This window comes from Arachis ipaensis, chromosome B4 (genome assembly GCF_059453495.1).
Source record: "Arachis ipaensis isolate K30076 ecotype BB chromosome B4, ASM5945349v1, whole genome shotgun sequence".
In the NCBI taxonomy this organism is placed as follows: domain Eukaryota; kingdom Viridiplantae; phylum Streptophyta; class Magnoliopsida; order Fabales; family Fabaceae; genus Arachis; species Arachis ipaensis.
In genome coordinates this window covers 137,052,302-137,072,845 of record NC_142439.1, presented here as the reverse complement: position 1 = coordinate 137,072,845, position 20,544 = coordinate 137,052,302, and the positions used below count along the sequence as shown (strand labels likewise).

General features: G+C 40.1%; 1 protein-coding gene across 1 annotated transcript; it reads right to left on the bottom strand.

The window, feature by feature from the left end:
• Window positions 1–6,663: 6,663 nt before the first annotated feature.
• On the bottom strand, window positions 6,664–17,521 carry LOC148569387 (uncharacterized). The gene is made up of 2 exons (XM_088485017.1): window positions 16,806–17,521; window positions 6,664–6,931 (listed from the first exon to the last, which is right to left on the bottom strand). The coding sequence occupies exons 1-2, from the start codon at window positions 17,519–17,521 to the stop codon at window positions 6,664–6,666; spliced, it is 984 nt and encodes a 327-aa protein (XP_088341143.1).
• Between the last annotated feature and the right edge of the window lie 3,023 nt (window positions 17,522–20,544).

The window sequence follows — 20,544 nt, the reverse complement described above, 5'->3', positions numbered from 1 at the left end:
AATTGATTTTAGATTAATACTCTACCTAAACCCTAATTCCCAAATCGAAACCCTAAATTTCCAAAACACAACCCTAACTTCCCTAAACCAGCCGCCATTATCCCTCGCCCCCCCCCCCACACACACACACGGTTCAGGAAGAATAGAAGAAAGAAAGGAAAGAAGAAAAGGAAAGAAAGAAGGAAAGGGGAGGAAGGAGGAGGATCCGAGAGAGAGGAAGAGAGTGCCGGGGAGGGAGAAGCTTGCGCCGCCGTCAACCCATCGCTGCAGTTCGTCCTTGCCGCCGCCAGCTGTGCTGTCGCGAGGAAGAGATGCGCGAAAGAGGAAAGGCTGATTCTGTAAAAACTTTGGTTTTGAAAGTGGTTCGAAATTTTTGCCTTACATGCCTTGGTGTTGATTTTTAATCATTGTTTTAATTGATTTCAATTTAAGTAACTATGATTCCGAGAATTTATAAAGAATTGAAGGAATGAGGCAGGTTATTTTCCCTAGAGTCTTAAGTCTTTGCCAAGGTTGTTAATTAATAACTCTGATTTGAAATAGTCAAACGAATGATTTAAAAGTGAAGGATCAAGTCTTTTCAACGAAAATTCCTTTTTGATATGATATTTTTAAAAGTCTTTTGGAAGTTTTGGGTAATGTCACATAAGGTGGCTAAGTTTTGAAAGAGAATTGGTTTTGAGGAAAAAGGTGAAATATGGCATGGGTGATGACTTGACTTGGTTTGTATTGTGAATGAAGTGCGGAAATGATGATGAATGAATGATTATGAATGAATATGTGGCTTATGAATTTAATGTTATCTGAGTTACGAGTTTTCCTGGGTACAGAACCGTGGCTTGCCACCACATGTTCCAGGTTGAGACTCGATACTCTGTTGACCCTACGTCGCAAGGGTGACCGAAAATGTATAAATTCCCGGAAATGGGAAACCCCCATTGAGTAAAGTTATATATGAATGTATGAGTTATGAATGAAATAAGAAAAAAGTTACACATAGACTCATGGGGATGCGCGACGAGGGACAGTCCAAGGGTTTCGAACTTGTCGGGTTGGCTTGATAACCGCCAGATGAGCCTCATCAGCCACTAGGACAGGCATTCATCATATGCATCTATGTGATATTGTTTGGGTGTGCATATTGTACTTGGTTTGCCTATGTAATTAATTATGTTTAATTGCTAATTTCTCTACTTGAAGTACCTGCTTGATTGTGCTTGAACCTTACTTGTGTTCGTGATTGAAAATTGGGTGGATTGTGATGGATTGGTTGTGAATTGAATTGTTTTGGCCTAGGGTCGTGATTGGTTATGAGATGGGCCGGAGGCCATATTTGGTTGTGTTTTGGTTTAGAAAAGTATGAAAAACTGAACTGGTTCAGCATAGACTTAATGAACCTATGCTTGGAACAGGTTGGTCATTCATGCTGTTTAGTAAAAACCTTTTGAAAGGCTTTTGAATTTTTGAGGAATTAACAGTTTTCTCTTTTAGAAATAATTTCGGATTTTTTATATTAAATCTTTGGGTTTTAAAAGGATGCATAAGACGGTTATTAATCACTATGCTTTAAAAGAGTTTTATTTTCACGTATCCTATTATAGTAATTCTTAAACCCTCTACTGAGAACTCTTTTGAGGATGATGTTCTTATTCCCCTACAGGTCTTTTCTTTTCAGGTTATAGACGACGAAGTTCGGAAGAGCTTAGTTATTTTCGTTTCTATTTAAATGGTGTGCTGTGTTGTATTAGTTACTTTTCCCTTGCCTTTATCTTTACAAGTTGTTATAAGAGGGATAGGATTTTGATTATGTAAATGTTTTTGAAAAATCCGGTTTACGTTTTAAACATGCTCATATTTTAAAATTAAATATTTTAAGAGTCATTGTAATACTCGAGCTATTAGAGTGGCACAGCTGGAAGCATGACATTTTGATAGTTAGGGTGTTATAGAAGATCTTTGAATTTCTGCTTTACTTTTGTTTATAATCTCTCCACACTTATTTTGAAAATTTATATTATGTTTTTGTTATTTTTTAAAAAACTTGCCTATAAAGGCCGTGATGTTAATTTGGGAGAAATAGAAAAATACTGTTGTCAAACTAACTTTATTCTGTACCCTAGCCGGCCTAAACTTCGCAAGTCGTGACTAGTGGTTATTACTTATGTTATATATTTATACCATGTCTTTACCTTATTCTTCTTTACGATTTTATCTTTACCTTCCGTTTTCATTGATACGTGAGTGTTCCCGATTTGCGATTTTATTTTATTCTTTTTCAGACTTCTTATTTGATAACTCCCTTCAATTTTATATATGTATGTATTATAATCTGCCTTGAGAGTCGTACCACCTTATTATTATTGACTTATGACTCGAGTATAAGGATATGAATATTAGGGTGTTACATTATGGTATCAGAGCAGTTCATCATCGTGAGCCTGAGGGATGGACTGCTTATGCTTCAATGCATATTCTGAGTCTATGTCTGTACTATTTAGGGTATCTAATTGATATGTTTATCATGAATTTCATGAGTATATTTTTGGAAATTCGAAGCACTTAAATTGAGATATTGAGATTGATCACCTTGATATCGATTGTTTGGTGTGGACAGGACCCAAATGACAACTCATGGACGTAATTGAACTCGAATACGAAGAGAAAATGAGGAATGCACACCAAGGGATAACCAAGCCATGCTCTTGGCTGCAATGACTACTCTTGTGAACGCTATGCACGCAAATATTGCAGCTACGAACCAAGCTATGGAAAGGATGAACGGGAACAGTAACAAACTTGGAGGAAGCTCAGCTGATGGAGGTCAGATGATTTTTTGGCAACCTTTTTGAAGATTAATCCCCTAATGTTCAAGGGTTCAACTAATCTGACAGAAGCCCATATTGGTTCTAGGAAATCGCAAGGGCAATACAAGTGCAACATGTACTTGAGAGTTAGTTGGTGGAATTTGCTGCATATCAGTTGAGTGAAAAAGCACAACACTGGTAGAAAGGAGCCCAGCGTCTACAACAGCAAGAGAATGGAGATGAGGTGATTACCTGGGAGATGTTCAGATGGGAGTTTTACAAGAAGTACTTCCTGACTTTGCAAGACATGCTAAGGAATTAGAGCTACTACAATTAAAGCAAGGATCAATTCGGTGGCTGTTTGTACAAGCAAATTCGAAGAGTTGTGTCGTTTCTCAAGGGTTTATCAAGGTGCTCCTGAAAGATATGAGGGGTAGAAGTGTATGAAGTACCAAGATGGATTGAGGAACGATATCATGTGAGCTATGGCGCCTCTTGAGGTTAAGAGTTTTGCGGAGTTAGTCAATAAGAGTCGAGTGGTAGAAGAGTACTGCAGAAAAATTGATATAGAAAGGAGTGACCGCCGAGAGTCCCATGGAAAGGATCAAGACAAGAGTTTTATGTCGAGAGGCTTAGACTTCAAAAGGAGTGGGTGTCTAGCTTAGCCTTCCCAAGGTTGGAACAACTACCGAAGAAATGACAATCGCTCGAAAAATAGTAAAGGAAAGCAGGCGAAGGCTACCTCGGATGATTTGCGGTGCCAAAGATGCGGGAGATACCATCCTAACCAGTGATGTCGAACCGAGTTAGAATTGTGCTATCGTTGTGGGAGACCAGGGCATATCTCCCGAGATTGTCCATACAGAAAAATTAAGGAGATGGCCAATCTCAACGAGAATGAGGTAATTGTGAAATTGATAAATATAATTAAAATTTAACTGCTTGACATAATAATGGCGTGTGGTATTCGTTTGTAACGTAAGACTGAATTACGTTAAACATAATTTTCAAATGAACTATCGATTGATGGCTTAGATTTATTGAGAGTAAAGGAGACTTCTAAATGGCATTGGTATAGTTGGGAATTGAATTGGAATGAGAGTTTGTGAAACTGAATAATTGTGTAGGAATTGGAGGATGATTAATTACTAGAAAATTGATGTTACATGTTTTGGATAATTAGGATGTGATTTGGGAATGATGTTTGCGTGTTGATGATGAGTAGCAGTGGAGTTAGTTTCGACTTGCATGTGCATATGCCAACTTCTCAACCTATAGTACTTAGACTTGAATTTGATTGGATTTGATATTGATTGGCATTCAATTTTAGTTATGATGAATGGAATTGTTTGTGTCTATAATTAGTTGGGTGCTATTGAGACTGTGTATAAAATATGATGAGTATATTTATGATTGAATGGTTATGAGATTATGGGATACATAAGCAAGTTCTAGTTTTGATGATGATGTATTGTGTTATAATGTGCATATATTGTAAATTGTGTGTTGATAGAGGTCGGTGCAAGTTGGTGTTAGGTTGAGAGTGAAAATTTTATGAGATGTCAAATATATGAACAGGATTGTTGAAGAATGAGGATTTGACATGGATGTAACTAATGTAGATAAGAGTGGATAACTTAAGTAGGTACCATGATTTACTAATCTGTCTGTTAATTGCTAGCTTAGATTGATAGATTTTTTTTATTAAGAGCCTTATTATATTTTGGATAATTATCAGGGGCATTTAAGATTTTTTTTTGTTATTTTTTCCATATACAATAGCTAAATTTATTATGTAATAATTGAAAAATATTAATAATTTTAAAAATTTTTAATTATAAAAATTGAATAAAAATATACATAATAATAATAATATGCGAGACGACAAGTTATAGGGAGAGACATCACGGCACGAGAAATTGCAGGGGGAGGCGCATGTCACAACACAATTCTAATCAATGTCATATATGATTGGTCATCTAATCGTGGTTATCAGAGGCATCACGGCACGAGGAATTGCAGGGGAGGCGCATGTCACGGAACGAAGAATTGTAGGGGAAGGTGTGCGCGTCACAGGACGAGATGTTGCATGGAAAGGTGCAGCAATCAGGGTTGGAGGGGGAGGGGCACGGTGCTGCGGAGAGAAGAGTTAGGGGAAAGATGCGGAGGCGGAGAGAAGAGTGAATATCTATTGTGCAATAATTTATGATGTTCAATTTAAATTAAATACATCTAAGATTTAACATAATCCTAATAATATAATATTTTAACAATTTTTTTTAAGTAAGAGTGAAAAAATTAAAATGAAATATCCTCTATTGAATTTTTATAAGTAAAAATAAAAATAAAAAATTAGTAATATTTTTTAATTCTTACACAATAAATTTAATCAATGTATATGAAAAATAAAAGAATAAAAAAAAATCTTAACTAATCATTAATAATTATCCTAAAAGACAATAAGATCCCTAAAAAAATTTATCAATCCAAGTTGATACTTAACAGACAGATTAGTAGTTTATTATGTCACAGAGACATGTCCTGTTATAATTATTTTATATAACATAACCTTCATACTTTTATAAAAATAATTCTCTAATTACATATTTATTATATCTAAAATTATATAAGTATTCCAGTAATAATTAATAAAATATTAAATAAGATAATTTTGAACCGTTTAAACTAATTTTTTATTGTTTCTCAAATAATATTCTATTTTATTGATAATATGTAAAATAAACTCAATATTTATGGTCAAATATTTATTGCGCTTCTAAATTAGTAATCTTCTCAATAATTATGAGAATATATATAATATCATAAGCATCTAATTTTATTAATTAATTTAATATGTGAATGCATTAATATTTAAATCTTACCATCAATATACATTCATGCATCTCTACACAATTGTTTTAGATGAAAACACAATATGTTTGATACGAAATACATATATAAATATAAATTGTTTCAGGGGGATCAACAAGGGTTTATGTGAAAAAATATTGATCACCATGTCAGATATTTGTTCCGTATTATTTGATTCTTTCATTTTCATATAGCACTTTCATTTTCTATCATTTTTTTTCTTTCTATCCTCATTCATTGACCTACCTACATATACAACCTTCAACCTTAATGATTTTTAAATCGATCATCATATCAAGTCAATAAAGTACCAAATGATTAGATTATTTTTATTTTTATTCCTGTTATATGTTTTTAATTATAACCGATTTCGGGATTTCATGGTGGCAATAATGAAAACAAACTTCTGCCTTGTTGGTGATGATACTGCAGAAGATTATTTTTCCTTGCAAGCTTCACCAAAGCTTTTAGAATTTTATGCTATGTTCTTAAATATTATGGTGAACTCAGGTGAAAATAAATGAGATTTAATTTTGGTACATCTTATTGATTTGAACCGGAGCTCTTTGATTACGAAAACTTTCCAGATCCAATGCGCCAGTTGAACATTGACAAATAAGATTTAATTGATCTATGTACAATGATATTTCATAATTTTTTTATTATAGTAAGGTGAAAAATGAGATATAATATATGTTACAATGGTGTATTAAACAAAGTTCTAAAAATCAAACTGGATCGGCCGGTTCAATTGGATTAACCGAAAACTGGTCATCTAACCGATCCGGATAAGCCTATAAGCTGCCTGGAAAAAAATTGGTCAGAAAACTGGTCGAACTGGCGGTTAATCGGTGAACCAACAGAACCGTCCGGGTTTTTGGTTCGACAATAAACCCCCCAAACGGCGCCGTTTTGTGCTATTTTTTTAAAAAAAAGAGGGAAAAACGGCAAAAGCGAAACTGAAGTTACTGAACCCTAATTCCCTAAATCAATCCCCGTAACCCATCTTCCTAAACTCATCTCTCTTATCTTCTCTGAGAACCATAGAAGCCACCAAGAAGTACGCCACTGCATCCCGCCGCCACCACAGCCACGGGTTTGACCACCGCAGCCCCATCGCGTCGCGCATCGCCGAGCTCACCTTCTCTGTGTTCGCCGGTATCGCGTCCTCTGTCGTCGCCATTTCTCGCCTTTCAAGTAATCCTCCCCGTAAGCATAAACGGTAAACCCATATTCTCTCCTCTCTTCTCTGAAGACTGAAAGTGAACCAAAGAAGTGTAAAACCCGGTTAATTAATGGCTAATTAACTGAAAAATTAAAATATATTCTAGAGAGTGAGAAATGAGGTTTTTATGGTTTAATGTGATAGAGAAATTTAAAACGAGAATTTCGACACCAATTTTTAAGAAATTGGCCCAAGATTTTGGCTGGACGGGCCAAACCGGGCCAACCGGACCCAAGTTAGGCCCAAGGGCCCAGCCAAGCCTTATTTAATGAGAGAACTCGGCTCTCTCTTCCCTCCCAAACACAACAAACACGCAGAACACAAAGAAAGGGAAAGCGGGAGAAACATAAAACCCTTGCTCCTATTCATCTCCACTTTTCTTTGATCATATCTTTTGATCTGGAGCTCCGATTGACGCACCGTTTGTGGCCACGTGACCGCAGCGTCGAGCTCTACAAAACCCATATAAGAAATCTTGAGGTAAGCTATGTTTTATTCTTCGAATTCCAGCCATTATTTTTGAGTTTCATGGACAAAAATATTGAGATTTTGAGCTCCTTTGTGTTATAGGATCTAATTAGCTTGAAGGGAAGGCTTGTTCTTGCTTCCTTGATCCTTGGATAAGGTAAGAGATCTCAAACCTAGTGAAAGTATTAAATTTGAGGTATTGGGTATTGAGTTATTGTGTCTTGATATGATATTGTGGCTAAGGCATTATATATGTGTGTTTTAGAGCTTGATTGGTGATTTTGGAAAGCTTTGGTCTGGAGCCCCAAGCTTGGAAATCTGTTGGTGGATTTTGGAAACCTTGGAAGTTGAATTTGAGAGTATTCCGGGTGGAACGGGAATAAGCCAAGATATGGTTTCGGTTTCCTGTATCTAAAATATAATGTGGTTGTGAAAACGTAGGCTAGTGGCCCTAGAATAAGATTTTTGGAGCTATTGATGTGGTTGATGAATGATATATGTTGTGTGGTTATGTATCTATTTGGTGGATTATGAAATGTTGATGTAATTGTGGGGTGATTTGGATTTAGATTGGATATATGAATTATGATGATAATGGTTGGCAAGCATGTAATGTTGTATGTGATGTGCATTAATGTGTTTAATTGATGATTATGTGGACGCTCTTGTTGATGAGCATGGTGGGAATGTAAAAATTGATATGTGAGAATATATGGTAGTTGGTGAATTTGAATGTTGATTGGAAATTGAAGTATGAAATGTTGATTATGATGAGGGATTTGTTGAATTGAGATTTGGTTAAATGAAGGACAATTTGGTGGGTTGGTATTTGAATGAGTAGATAGAAGTGTTTGATGTTGGATGACTGAGTTTTTGATTGATTTTGAATGGAATTGGAAGTATATGTTTTGAAATTTGGGAGTTTATGAGTTTTGGTAAAAATAGAATTTTGATAAACTTCAACGGATCATATCTTGAGCTATTGTTTTCAGAATTTGATGATCTTTATATCAATTGAAAGATGATTTCATAAGCTTTAAAATGGTTTAAATTTGGTTGAAATCTGAATTTTGTGGAAGGAGATATGATCATTGGAAGTCTGGGCCAAAAATCTGAATTCTGCAGATTCTGCAGAATTTGTGATTTCTGGTTTGTGTGCGCACGCACACCCCACAAAATTTTGAACCTGTGCGCATGCACGCACAGCCTTGTGCGTACGCACACGCGGGACAGGGCTGCTGATGGGAGTGCCAGCATGCCCTGTGCGCACACAGCCAACGAAGGATTGCGAGCTGTGCGTACGCACAACACTGTACGCACGCACACGTTGGGAATGGCATGCTGTTGGTGGCTCTAGCACACCTTGTGCGCGCACTCAATCCTGGAGACTTTGCTTCCTGTGTGTACACACACTTTTAAAAACGCTTCTGGGCGTGCGCACGCACACCCATGTGCGTATGCACGCGACCCAGTCCTTTTCTAAAGCTTTTGTTTTCAAGTCTTTCACATTCACAACAAGCTTGTAACCTTCTGAGGTGTTGTTTGACACTTATAAAATCCCAATTTCATCTCCTAAGTCTTAAATTGACGTAAAATGCCTAGTGAATGAGAGTAAGCAAGGGAAAAGGGTAGCTTATGGATGAAGAAAGGGGATGTTATGATGAGTTATGATGAAAAATGATGATATGAGTTGTGGAGGAGGATGGTAGAGTACTGTGTATGGTATGAGCCGACTGGCTGAGAATGATATGAGCCAAATGACTGTGTGTGATGATAGTTTATGGCTGTTAATGAATTATGAATTTAAGCCGGATGGCTGAGATGAATGTTGATGTTTGGCTGAGGATAAATGTATATGTAATTCATGATTGAATACGGTAAATGAATAACGAAAGGTTGGGTGTGAGTATGTTTGTAATGCTTTCTCTCTGGTTGTGAGGGCGACAGGACACGGATACCCTCTAATGGTAAATTGGCGACAGGGCGCAGATACCCTCTAATGGCGACAGGGCGCAGATACCCTCTAATAGTAAATTGGTGATAGGGCACAAATACCCTCTAACGGTGATAGGGCATGTACTCCCTCTAACGGTATTAACACGCAATAGAGAGACGGTGTTCGGGTTAGCTACCAGACACGTCGGGTTGGCTTGATAACTGTAACACCCTACCATACAGAGTCTTATGCTTAAGTCATAATCCAGAGATGGCAAGGTATTACGACCTCTAAAACAAAAATCTAGTACGTATAGTAGTGTGAATAAGGATTATAACTAGGAGCCTTTGTAGAAAAAGGGGTAAACAAAAATCGCAACTCGAAAGCGCAACACTCCGATCGATAACGCAACGAGCAAAGGATAAGTTAACCCGAGATTATATATATACAAAAGAGTGTCAAAAACGGGAATATCAAAACTCAAATCCGGATGCGAAGATAACCGGTCCGAGCATAGCAATATATATATATATATATAATAAAATAAGGAAACCCCAAAGGAAACCCAAAGGGACACAATACAGAACCCTATTCTCCAAAAATCTCCTATAAGAGGAGTCATCACAGTTTGTATTATTTAGTGGAGATAAAAGTATCTAAACAAGATATATAAACCGAGACGGAGTCCCGAGAACAAAGGATCTTCGCTAATCCAGAAGTCTCCAGCATGCCTCAGCGAGAAACTTCACGTCCTGCATCTGAAAACCACAAAATCCGCATGGGTGAGAACCAGAGGTCCCCAGCATGGTAACAACTTCCACATATATAATACATAATAATAGAGGAAAGCCAAAGGCAATCCTAGAACTTCCTCCAGATAATATCAAAGCTTATAAACAAACTAAACCGTAAGTGGCAACTGACTAAAGATCCTTCAGTCTAACTAATACTTCCCTTTCCAATTCCTTCAGACCTCCCAACCACCACCAGGAGTATAATATAGCAAACACAGTTATATCAGACAAGAGATTTACAAATAGGAACAGATAAGGCATTTAGACAATTAGCAAGTAATATGCAGTCAAATAGGCAATCTCAAACAATTCATATAGTATGCATATGATGAATGCCTGTCTCTAGTGGCTGATGACATCATCTGTCGGTTATAGAGCCAACCAGACAAGTCCTGGTAGCTAACCATTGGACTGTCCCTCTGTCGCGTATCCCCAACTCGAGTTATACTCATCATAATCTTGATCATAATCATGATCCATATCCATCACCCTCACTGGTGAATATTTACGGGGGCGAGCTCATCCGGTCCTTTCACAGTGCCCGACCACACTTACGACATAGGGTCAAAAGAGCTTCGAGTCTCAACCTGGAGCACGTGGTGGCTAGCCACTGCTTCCTCCCAGGGAAACCCTCATCTCCGATGGTGGAAGTGCAAAGATTCACAATTCATTCAACAGCATATATGTATTTATACTTAGCCATAATCATGGCTCCACCGTAACACGGTAATAATCTAGCCATCCGGCTCACGGTTAAATCCATAACCAGCCAATTCATTAACAATTACGGCCCTTCGGCCCATGGCACAACAAGCACTTCCACCGCTATCCTCCGCATCTCACATAATCATCTTTGATCCTCTTTGATCATTCATTTTTCCCTTGCTTCACTCACAAGTTACCACATTTACTAGCCCCTTGCCTCATTGCTAGGCATATTATAATGATTTAAGACATAAGTGGTGAGATCGGAGGCTTAGAAGTATGAAGTTTGGCTTTTAAAACTCAAAAATCAACTTTGGGATGAAAACAGGGCCACGCGTATGCGCACTCCACGCGCACGCGTGGATGGCCACAAAATCTCATCGACACGCAAGCGTCATACACGCGGACGCATGGGTTGAAAAATAGCCAAACGACGTGCGAGCGTCAACCACGCGTACGCATGGGTGCTCTTGCGCCCCAGGCACAAAACTGGCACAACTCTGGCACAACTCTCGAGAAAATAGCTGGGCATTTGGTGCAGCGCATCTACGCGCCCGCGCACACCACGCGCACGCGTGGATGGTGCTTTCTCGAAGAACAACGCGTACGCGCCAAGTGCGCCTACGCGCGGAGGGTGATTCTGCTAAAAAAATTTTCTAAGTTAAAAGCTGCAGAATTTACAGATTCAACCCCCAATCTTCCGGCGGACATAACTTTCTCATTTTAAATCGTTTTTCACCCGTTATTCGAACGGCATGGACATCCCGGGTCCCAATTTCATTTCTAAACAGATTTGGCACAAATCAGAGATCCGTAGTCCAAGTTATGTCCCGTCAAAGTATGCCCAAAAACCATGTTTTCATTCAAAACCACAAAGTGCCATTTTCAAAACAAGCCACTTTCAACTCTTTTCAAAATCAATCAAAACATGCCAATTTCATCCATTTTCTTTGAAATCAATCAAAATGTACCAAAATCAACATCAAGCCATCCTCAACTTACACATTGACATTTTACCAAATTTTCCAAAATCACCATCCAACCCATTTAACACTTCTCAATCAAATGGCTAAAGGACAAACATAATATCATGTCATACATCCTCCCTCATCCCAATTTCCAATAATACCATTTCCAATCAACCATAATTATACATAATCAACATCACACTCACCATCAACATGGTACCACCCCCCAAATCAACCTTAATCATTCATCAAGCATATATCACAACATGCATTTTCTCATATATCACAAAATCAAGGCATCAATATTCATAATCACATATATGATCACATCATATATCTCAACCATTTAACAACATCAACCATTCAATGCCTATCTTAGGACCTCTAGCCTAAGTATTTCCTACCACATTACATATTAGATACGAGAAACCGAGACCATACCTTAGCCGATTTCCCAAGCTCAACCGGAGCACTTCCAAACCACTTGTCCACAAGCTCTCAAGGTCTCAACACCTCCAAGAACAGATTTTATCACACAAAACCCTCTCCCAAGCTTTCCAAAATCACCAATCAAGCTCCAACTTTCACATATACACAACCTAAGCCACAATCATCATACCCATACACAACATCTCAATACCCAACATCATAGAACAACAAATTACACTAGTGTTGAGAATCTTACCACACCCAAGGTCAAAGGAGACAAGATTAACCTTCTCTTTCAAGAGAGTTGGGTCCTATAACATCAAAGAGCCCAAAATCTCAACATTTCATCCATGAAACTCGAAAACAAGGGCTGGAATTTCGAAGAGAAAAACGTAGCTTACCTTAAGATTGATTGTATGGGTTTTGTTAAACTCTCTGCGGTGAATGCGTGGCCACAAACGGTGCGGCGATCGGAGCTCTAGATCAAAAGTTATGGTGGTTTGAAGATCAACCAAGGGAGAGAACTTGGGAGAGTGTTCTTCCCCCCTCCAAATCAATTTCAGCGTGTGTTTGTGTGTTGTGAGGAGAGAGAGTGCTGAAAACTAGGGTTTTGGTTTAGTTTAGTTGGGCCAAGGGCCCACTTTGGGTCCGGTTGGCCCGGTTTGGTCCGTTCGGTCCAATCTTAGTTCGATTTCTATAAAATTGGTACCGAAATTCTCGTCTCACTCTCCTCTATCACATTTAGCCATAAAAATAATATTTTTGGATTTTTAGAATAAACTCTCATTTATGGGTTAATTAGCCGTTAATTAACCGGGTCTTACATCCTACCCACCTAATTGGGAATTTTGCCCACAAAATTCGAATTCAATTACCTGAGAATAAGTCCGGATAATCCGTTCGCATCTCCGACTCAAGTTCCCAAGTGTGTTCCTCAACACCGCCTCGACTCCAAGCGACTTTGACTAATGAAACCTCTTTTCCACGGAATCATTTGATACTAGTATCGTCAATTCTAACTGGAGCCATTGGAAGCGTCAAATATTCTTTTAAGTGAACCGACTCAGGTTCTAATACATGGCTAGCATCAGGAGTGTACTTCCGAAGCTGTGACATGTGAAACACATCGTGCAGGTTCGAAAGATGAGGTGGTAGAGCCATCCGATACGCTACCGGTCCAATCCTCTCCAGGATCTGAAATGGACCAATGTATCGAGGATTCAACTTCTTCGTTTTAATCGCCCTACCTACTCCTGTGGTTGGAGTAACCTTCAGGAAAACATGATCTCATTTTTCAAATTCCAAGGGCTTCCGCCTCTGATCGGCGTAACTCTTCTGGCGACTCTACGCCGTAAGCATCTTATCTCGGATTTTCTTGACTTGTTCAGTGGTCTCAGCTATCATCTCTGGTCCCAACAAGCCTTTCTCTCCAGCTTCATACCAACATAGTGGAGATTGACATTTCCTCCCATACAATGCCTCATACGGAGCCATTCCGATGATCGCATGGTAACTATTATTGTATGCAAACTCCACTAACGGCATATACCGATCCCAACTCGCCGGTTGATCCAAAACACAAGCTCTCAACATATCCTTTAGTGTTTCGATCGTCCTCTCGGATTGACCATCTGTTTGAGGATGGTACGCTGTACTCAAGCTTAATCGGGTTCCAAAAGCTTTCTGAAATGCACCCCAGAACCTCGAAGTGAAACGAGGATCTCTATTAGAGATTATAGTAGCAGGTACACCATGGAGTCTCACAATCTCCTTTATGTATAACCGAGCTAGCTCCTCAAGGGTGTAAGTCATCCGAATGGGCAAAAAGTGAGCTGACTTCGTCAGTCGGTCCACAATCACCCAGATAGCATCAAAACCAGTCCTAGTCCTTGGTAATCCCGACACAAAGTCCATTGCAATACTTTCCCACTTCCATTGCGGAACCTCTAAAGGTTGCAACATCCCAGAAGGTATTTGATGTTCAATCTTTACCTTTTGGCAAGTTAAGCACTTTGAAACATATTCCGCCACATCATTCTTCATACCTGGTCACCAAAACATCGCCTTTAAATCATGGTACATCTTAGTACTTCCCGGGTGAATGGAGAATCTGCTTTTGTGTGCCTCCTTTAAGATATCTTGCCTCAAAGTGCCAACATCCGGCACAATGATCCTACCCTTGAATCTCCATAACCCATCTTTTTCTTCCGAAATTCTCCACTATTTTCCTTGCTCGATAGCCGGTAACACCTTCCATAACGCTTCATCATTTTCATGAGCCTTTAGGAGCTCGGACTTAAAATCACTCGAGATTTCTAATCGGCTCAAACATAAGGTTCCAGATACTTCTCGAGCACCAATTTTTAGACTCTCGAATCCCTTGAGCAACTTCTCCTCTTAAAGCATCATCCAAGCCGCATATAACGACTTCCGACTTAATGCATCCGCCACTACATTTGCCTTTCCCGGATGGTAATTCAACTCAAAGTCGTAGTCCTTCAATAATTCCATCCACCTCCTGTGCCTCATATTAAGCTCTTTCTGATCAAATAGATATTTCAAGCTCTTGTGATCGGAGAAGACTTGGAACTTAACCCCTAGAGATAATGCCTCCACACCTTCAAGGCAAACACGACCGCAGCGAGTTCCAAATCGTGCGTAGGGTAACTAACTTCATGAGGTCTCAACTGTCGTGAGGCATACGCCACCACTTTATGATGCTGCATCAGCACGCATCCTAGACCCTTTAGTGAGGCATCACAGTACACCTCAAATGGTTCGTTCAGCTCAGGTAACACCAACACAGGTGCAGTGGTCAACTTTTTCTTCAATGCCTGAAAGCTTTCCTCACACTCAGGAGTCCAAACAAACAGAGTGTCTTTGCGGGTTAATTTTGCCAATGGCAAGGCTAATTACGAAAAGCCTTTGATGAACCTTCGGTAATAGCCAGCTAAGCCCAGAAAATTCCTTATCTCAATTACTGTGGTTGGTTGCCTCCAATCCATCACAGCTTCCACCTTAGTTGGATCTATGGCTATTCCCTTCTTACGCACCACGTGACCCAAAAACTTTACCTCATCCTTCCAAAACTCACACTTAGACAGTTTCGCATAGAGTTTCTTCTCCTTTAGAATTTGCAACACGGTCCTCAAGTGTTCCTCATGCTCTTCTTCAGTCTTGGAGTAAATTAGTATGTCGTCAATAAAGACAACAACGAATTTATCCAGAAACGGACGGAACAATCTATTCATGTAATCCATGAATACCGCAGGAGCATTCGTCAACCCAAAGGACATTACAGTGTACTCGTAATGACCATAACGAGTCCTGAAAGCGGTCTTAGGGATATCCTCACCCCTCACCCTTATCTGATGATAACCAGATCGCAAATCGATCTTGGAGAAAACCCCAACTCCTTGTAACTGATCCATGAGATCATTAATCCTCGGCAATGGGTACTTATTCTTTATGGTGACCTTGTTTAGCTGCCTGTAATCCACACAGAGTCGCATACTTCCATCTTTCTTCTTTATCAGTAACACTGGAGCACCCCACGGGGAAATACTTGGTCGGATAAAGTTCTTACCCAACAATTCCTCTAACTGAGACTTTATCTCGGCCATCTCTAACGGTGATATTCTATAAGGAGCACTTGAGATTGGTCCCACCCCAGGCACCAATTCAATAGCAAACTCGACCTCTCGGTTAGGTGAAAATTCCTCAATATCATCGGGAAACACTTCTGGAAACTCACACACTACTGGAATCTGATCCAACCTTTGGTCATCACCCGAAACACCCGCGGTTAACAACAAGATACCCTGACATTCGATTCCGAAACAGTTCACCATCATCGAATTTAAGTAATAATTATTCACCACAACTGGCCCTTCTGTATCTTCCGGCATAAAGTACACCGACTTTGTAGAACACTCAAGCAGGACATGGTTCTCAGATAACCAGTCCAATCCCAAGATAAGATCAAGACCGATCATCGGTAAGCAAATTAAATTATGGACAAAATCACGCTGCTTGAACCTAAACGAAACTTTCGGGCATCCTAGCCTAGTTACCATGGCTTCATGGGTAGCATTATATACTTTTAGGTCATAACCTAAGGTTACGATCTTCAATCCTAACTCATGGGATTTCTCAAATGCAATGAAGGAATGCGATGCTCCCGAATCAAATAAAGCATTTAAAGTTTGACCAGCCATTTCACAGTTACCTCGAATGAGTGTCTTGGATCCCTCTGCACCCCTAGCTGAGGTGGTGAACACCCGACCGGTCTGTTGTGCTTTCCCAGCACCTTGCTTCTGCTGCTCCGGACAACTTGCGGCTCTATACCCCGCCTTTCCACAATTGTAGCACAAACCCCATCCGACCTTGCATGGTACTCCCGGATGGTGACTCCCACACCTAGTACAAGCTTGATCATTCTGAGGCTGCTTCCCAAACCTTTTCCCTTGGGAGTAGTTGTTGTTGGGCCTCCTAAAGGAACCTCCCCTCTTGAAAGGCAGACCTCTAGGTGCAAAACTCTTCCCTCGGTTATGTGGAAATGATCCATTGTGACTTCCTTTCTCAGTGGCTACCCTCTTCACACACTCTTCAGCAACCCTACACTTGTTCACCAACTCGGAGAAAGTCCTAATCTCCATTGGCCCCACCGAACCGAAAATATCGCTCCGGAGTCCTCCTTCGTACTTAACACACTTCCATTCCTCATATTCCACCGGAGTCCCTTGACACATATGAGAGAATCTGAACAGCTCCTCAAACTTGTCAGTATACTCAGATACGGACATAGTACCCTGCTTCAGCTGCAACAATTCAAGCTCCTTGGCCATCCTGGCAGAAGTCAGAAAGTACTTCTTATAGAACTCCTCTTGGAAGACATCCCAGGTGATATAATCATCACCCTGCTGCAGGAGGCGTCGGATTCCTTGCCACCAATACGACGCTTCCCCAGTGAGCAAATAGGTAGCGAACTCCACATGCTGCCCTTCAGGTACCACCTGCGCTTGCAATGCTCGTTCCATGGCCTGAAACCATGTATCGGCCTCAGTCGGGCTAGTGGTTCCCTTGAACTTAGGTGGATTAACCTTCAAAAAGTTTGCCAGTGTCATCGGGCCCTGAACTCCACCTCCGTCATTACCATGGTTGTTCATCTGTTGACCAAGAGCCTCGGCAGTGGCTTGCATAGCAGCAGCCATATTCTCCAATGCAGTCATAAAGTTCACTGGGTCATTAGGGTTAATCTCCGGCGTACGAGCATTCGTATGACCGCTCCTACGACCCCTACCGCGTCCACGAGACGCCATCTGATTCCTATACACACCAAACAATCGATATTAAGTTGATTAGTCTCAATATCGGAAGTCTAGTGCTTCAAACTCTCAAATGCATACTCATGAACGTTTATGCCAATTATATCAAGCAGATATACTAATAGCACATAACACACATACAGAGAATGCACAGAAGCATAGTCAGTCCGTCCCTCAGGCTCTACAGGAACGAACTGCTCTGATACCATAATGTAACACCCTACCATACAGAGTCTTATGCTTAAGTCATAATCCAGAGATGGCAAGGTATTACGACCTCTAAAACAAAAATCTAGTACGTATAGTAGTGTGAATAAGGATTATAACTAGGAGCCTTTGTAGAAAAAGGGGTAAACAAAAATCGCAACTCAAAAGCGCAACACTCCGATCAATAACGCAACGAGCAAAGGATAAGTTAACGCGAGATTATATATATACAAAAGAGTGTCAAAAACGGGAATATCAAAACTCAAATCCGGATGCGAAGATAACCGGTCCGAGCATAGCAATATATATATATATATATATATATATATATATATATATATATAAAATAAAATAAGGAAACCCCAAAGGAAACCCAAAGGGACACAATACAGAACCCTATTCTCCAAAAATCTCCTATAAGAGGAGTCATCACACTTTGTATTATTTAGTGGAGATAAAAGTATCTAAACAAGATATATAAACCGAGACGGAGTCCCGAGAACAATGGATCTTCGCTAATCCAAAAGTCTCAAGCATGCCTCAGCGAGAAACCTCACGTCCTGCATCTGAAAACCACAAAATTCGCATGGGTGAGAACCAGAGGTCCCCAGCATGGTAACAGCTTCCACATATATAATACATAATAATAGAGGAAAGCCGAAGGCAATCCTAGAACTTTCTCCAGATAATATCAAAGCTTATAAACAAACTAAACCGTAAGTGGCAACTGACTAAAGATCCTTCAGTCTAACTAATACTTCCCTTTCCAATTCCTTCAGACCTCCCAACCACCACCAGGAGTATAATATAGCAAACACAGTTATATCAGACAAGAGATTTACAAATAGGAACAAATAAGGCATTTAGACAATTAGCAAGTAATATGCAGTCAAATAGGCAAACTCAAACAATTCATATAGTATGCATATGATGAATGCATGTCCCTAGTGGCTGATGATATCATCTGTCGGTTATAGAGCCAACCCGACAAGTCCTGGTAGCTAACCATTGGACTGTCCCTCTGTCGTGCATCCCCAACTCGAGTTATACTCATCATAATCTTGATAATAATCATGATCCATATCCATCACCCTCACTGGGGAATATTTACGGGGGCGAGCTCATCCGGGCCTTTCACAGTGCCCGGCCACACTTACGACATAGGGTCAAAAGAGCTTCGAGTCTCAACCTGGAGCACGTGGTGGCTAGCCACTGCTTCCTCCCAGGGAAACCCTCATCTCCGATGGTGGAAGTGCAAAGATTCACAATTCATTCAACAGCATATATGCATTTATACTTAGCCATAATCATGGCTCCGCCGTAACACGGTAATAATCTAGCCATCCGGCTCACGGTTAAATCCATAACCAGCCAATTCATTAACAATTACGGCCCTTCGGCCCATGGCACAACAAGCACTTCCACCGCCATCCTCCGCATCTCACATAATCATCTTTGATCCTCTTTGATCATTCATTTTTCCCTTGCTTCACTCGCAAGTTACCATATTTACTAGCCCCTTGCCTCATTGCTAGGCATATTATAATGATTTAAGACATAAGTGGTGAGATCGGAGGCTTAGAAGTATGAAGTTTGGCTTTTAAAACTCAAAAATCAACTTTGGGATGAAAATAGGGCCACGCGTACGCGCACTCCACGCGCACGCGTGGATGGCCACAAAATCTCATCGACGCGCGAGCGTCATACGCGTGGACGCGCGGGTTGAAAAATAGCCAAACGACGCGAGCGTCAACCACGCGTACGCGTGGTTGCTCTTGCGCCCCAGGCATAAAACTGGCACAACTCTGGCACAATTCTCGGGAAAATAGCTGGGCATTTGGTGCAGCGCATCGACGCGCCCGCGCATACCACGCGCACGCGTGGATGGTGCTTTCTCGAAGAATGACGCGTATGCTCCAAGTGCACCTACGCGCGGAGGGTGATTCTGCTAAAAAAATTTTCTAAGTTAAAAGCTGCAGAATTTACAGATTCAACCCCCAATCTTCCGACGGACATAACTTTCTCATTTTAAATCGTTTTTCACCCGTTCTTCGAATGGCATGGACATCCCGGGTCCCAATTTCATTTCTAAATAGATTTGGCACAAATCAGAGATCCGTATTCCAAGTTATGTCCCATCAAAGTATGCCCAAAAACCATATTTTCATACAAAACCATAAAGTGCCATTTTCAAAACAAGCCACTTTCAACTCTTTTCAAAATCAATCAAAACATGCCAATTTCATCCCTTTTCTTTGAAATCAATCAAAATGTACCAAAATATACATCAAGCCATCCTCAACTCACACATTGACATTTTACCAGATTTCCCAAAATCACCATCCAACCCTTTTAACACTTCTCAATCAAATGGCTAAAGGACAAACACAATATCATGTAATACATCCTCCCTCATCCCAATGTCCAATAATACCATTTCCAATCAATCATCATTATACATAATCAACATCATACTCACCATCAACATGGTACCACCCACCAATTCAACCTTAATCATTCATCATGCATATATCACAACATGCATTTTCTCATATATCACAAAATCAAGGCATCAATATTCATAATCACATATATGATCACATCATATATCTCAACCATTTAACAACATCAACCATTCAATGCCTATCTTAGGGCCTCTAGCCTAATTATTTCCTACCATATTACATATTAGATACGAGAAACCGAGACCATACCTTAGCCGATTTCCCAAGCTCAACCGGAGCACTTCCAAACCACTTGTCCACAAGCTCTCAAGGTCTCAACACCTCCAAGAACATATTTTATCACAC